Raw genomic sequence first — 777 nt, 5'->3', positions numbered from 1 at the left:
GGGATTTTCAGTTGTTAAGCTTCCTGAGTCAGCTGCCCCTCCCACAGAGCCCTCCAGTGGGGAGGAGGCTGAGCCAGTGCCCTCTGTGGACTCAAGGACTAGCATCTTGCCAACACATACAGCTTCTCCTGTGCAGCCCTGGGCACTTTCACACTGTGACCTGGCAGAATCTCCTGAAAAAAGGAAGCATGCGACACAGTCCCCTGGGGTGAGGACAAGCACAGGCATAAAAGGGCTCCAGGAGCGTAGGGAGCACCTGCCACCGGCACCATGACGCGGGCTGGAGCTCTCCTGCTGCTCAGCGCTGCCTTGCTCCTCATCGAGGGCGGAAGTGAGAGGCTGCGACCTGGGCTCCCCAAGGGTTCCGACACCTTCCCAGGGCAGCACTGAGCATGTCGGGAGCAGGAAGGGACTAGGGTGTTCTGATGAGTGCCTTACAGGGAGTGTCCCCATATCCTTCTGTTTCAGAGCGTGATGACATCTGCCCAGCCTTGAGGGACACTGTTGACCTGTTCATATCAGGAAGCCATGAGGCCTATATTGAACAACTTGAAAAGTATAACCAAAACTCTGGTGTACTGGAAACTGCCAATATACTAAAGAGCTGTACTGATGAGAATTTGACACCACAGGATAAGCAGGATTCTCTGAGCGCTCTGGTGGGTGAGGCTGTCTGTGATGTGCCTGTGGGGCGTGTGTTGGAGGGTGGGCGGGGATGTCAGGGGCCAATTCAGGGCACTTGGAGGTGGGGAGATCATATCCTCTCCACCCTGGCTC

General features: G+C 56.1%; 1 protein-coding gene across 1 annotated transcript; it reads left to right on the top strand.

Annotated features, from left to right (window-relative positions):
• Positions 1-219: 219 nt before the first annotated feature.
• LOC120859907 (major allergen I polypeptide chain 1-like) lies at positions 220-705 on the top strand (the record flags this gene model as incomplete). The annotated part of the gene is made up of 2 exons (XM_040235822.1): positions 220-331; positions 469-705. Coding segments are annotated over exons 1-2 (298 nt in total), but the record flags the coding sequence as incomplete, so codon positions are not given.
• Positions 706-777: the final 72 nt, after the last annotated feature.

This window comes from Oryx dammah, unplaced genomic scaffold (assembly GCF_014754425.2).
Source record: "Oryx dammah isolate SB20612 unplaced genomic scaffold, SCBI_Odam_1.1 HiC_scaffold_4380, whole genome shotgun sequence".
NCBI classification, from domain to species: Eukaryota; Metazoa; Chordata; class Mammalia; order Artiodactyla; family Bovidae; genus Oryx; species Oryx dammah.
This window is presented reverse-complemented; position numbering and strand designations above follow the sequence as displayed.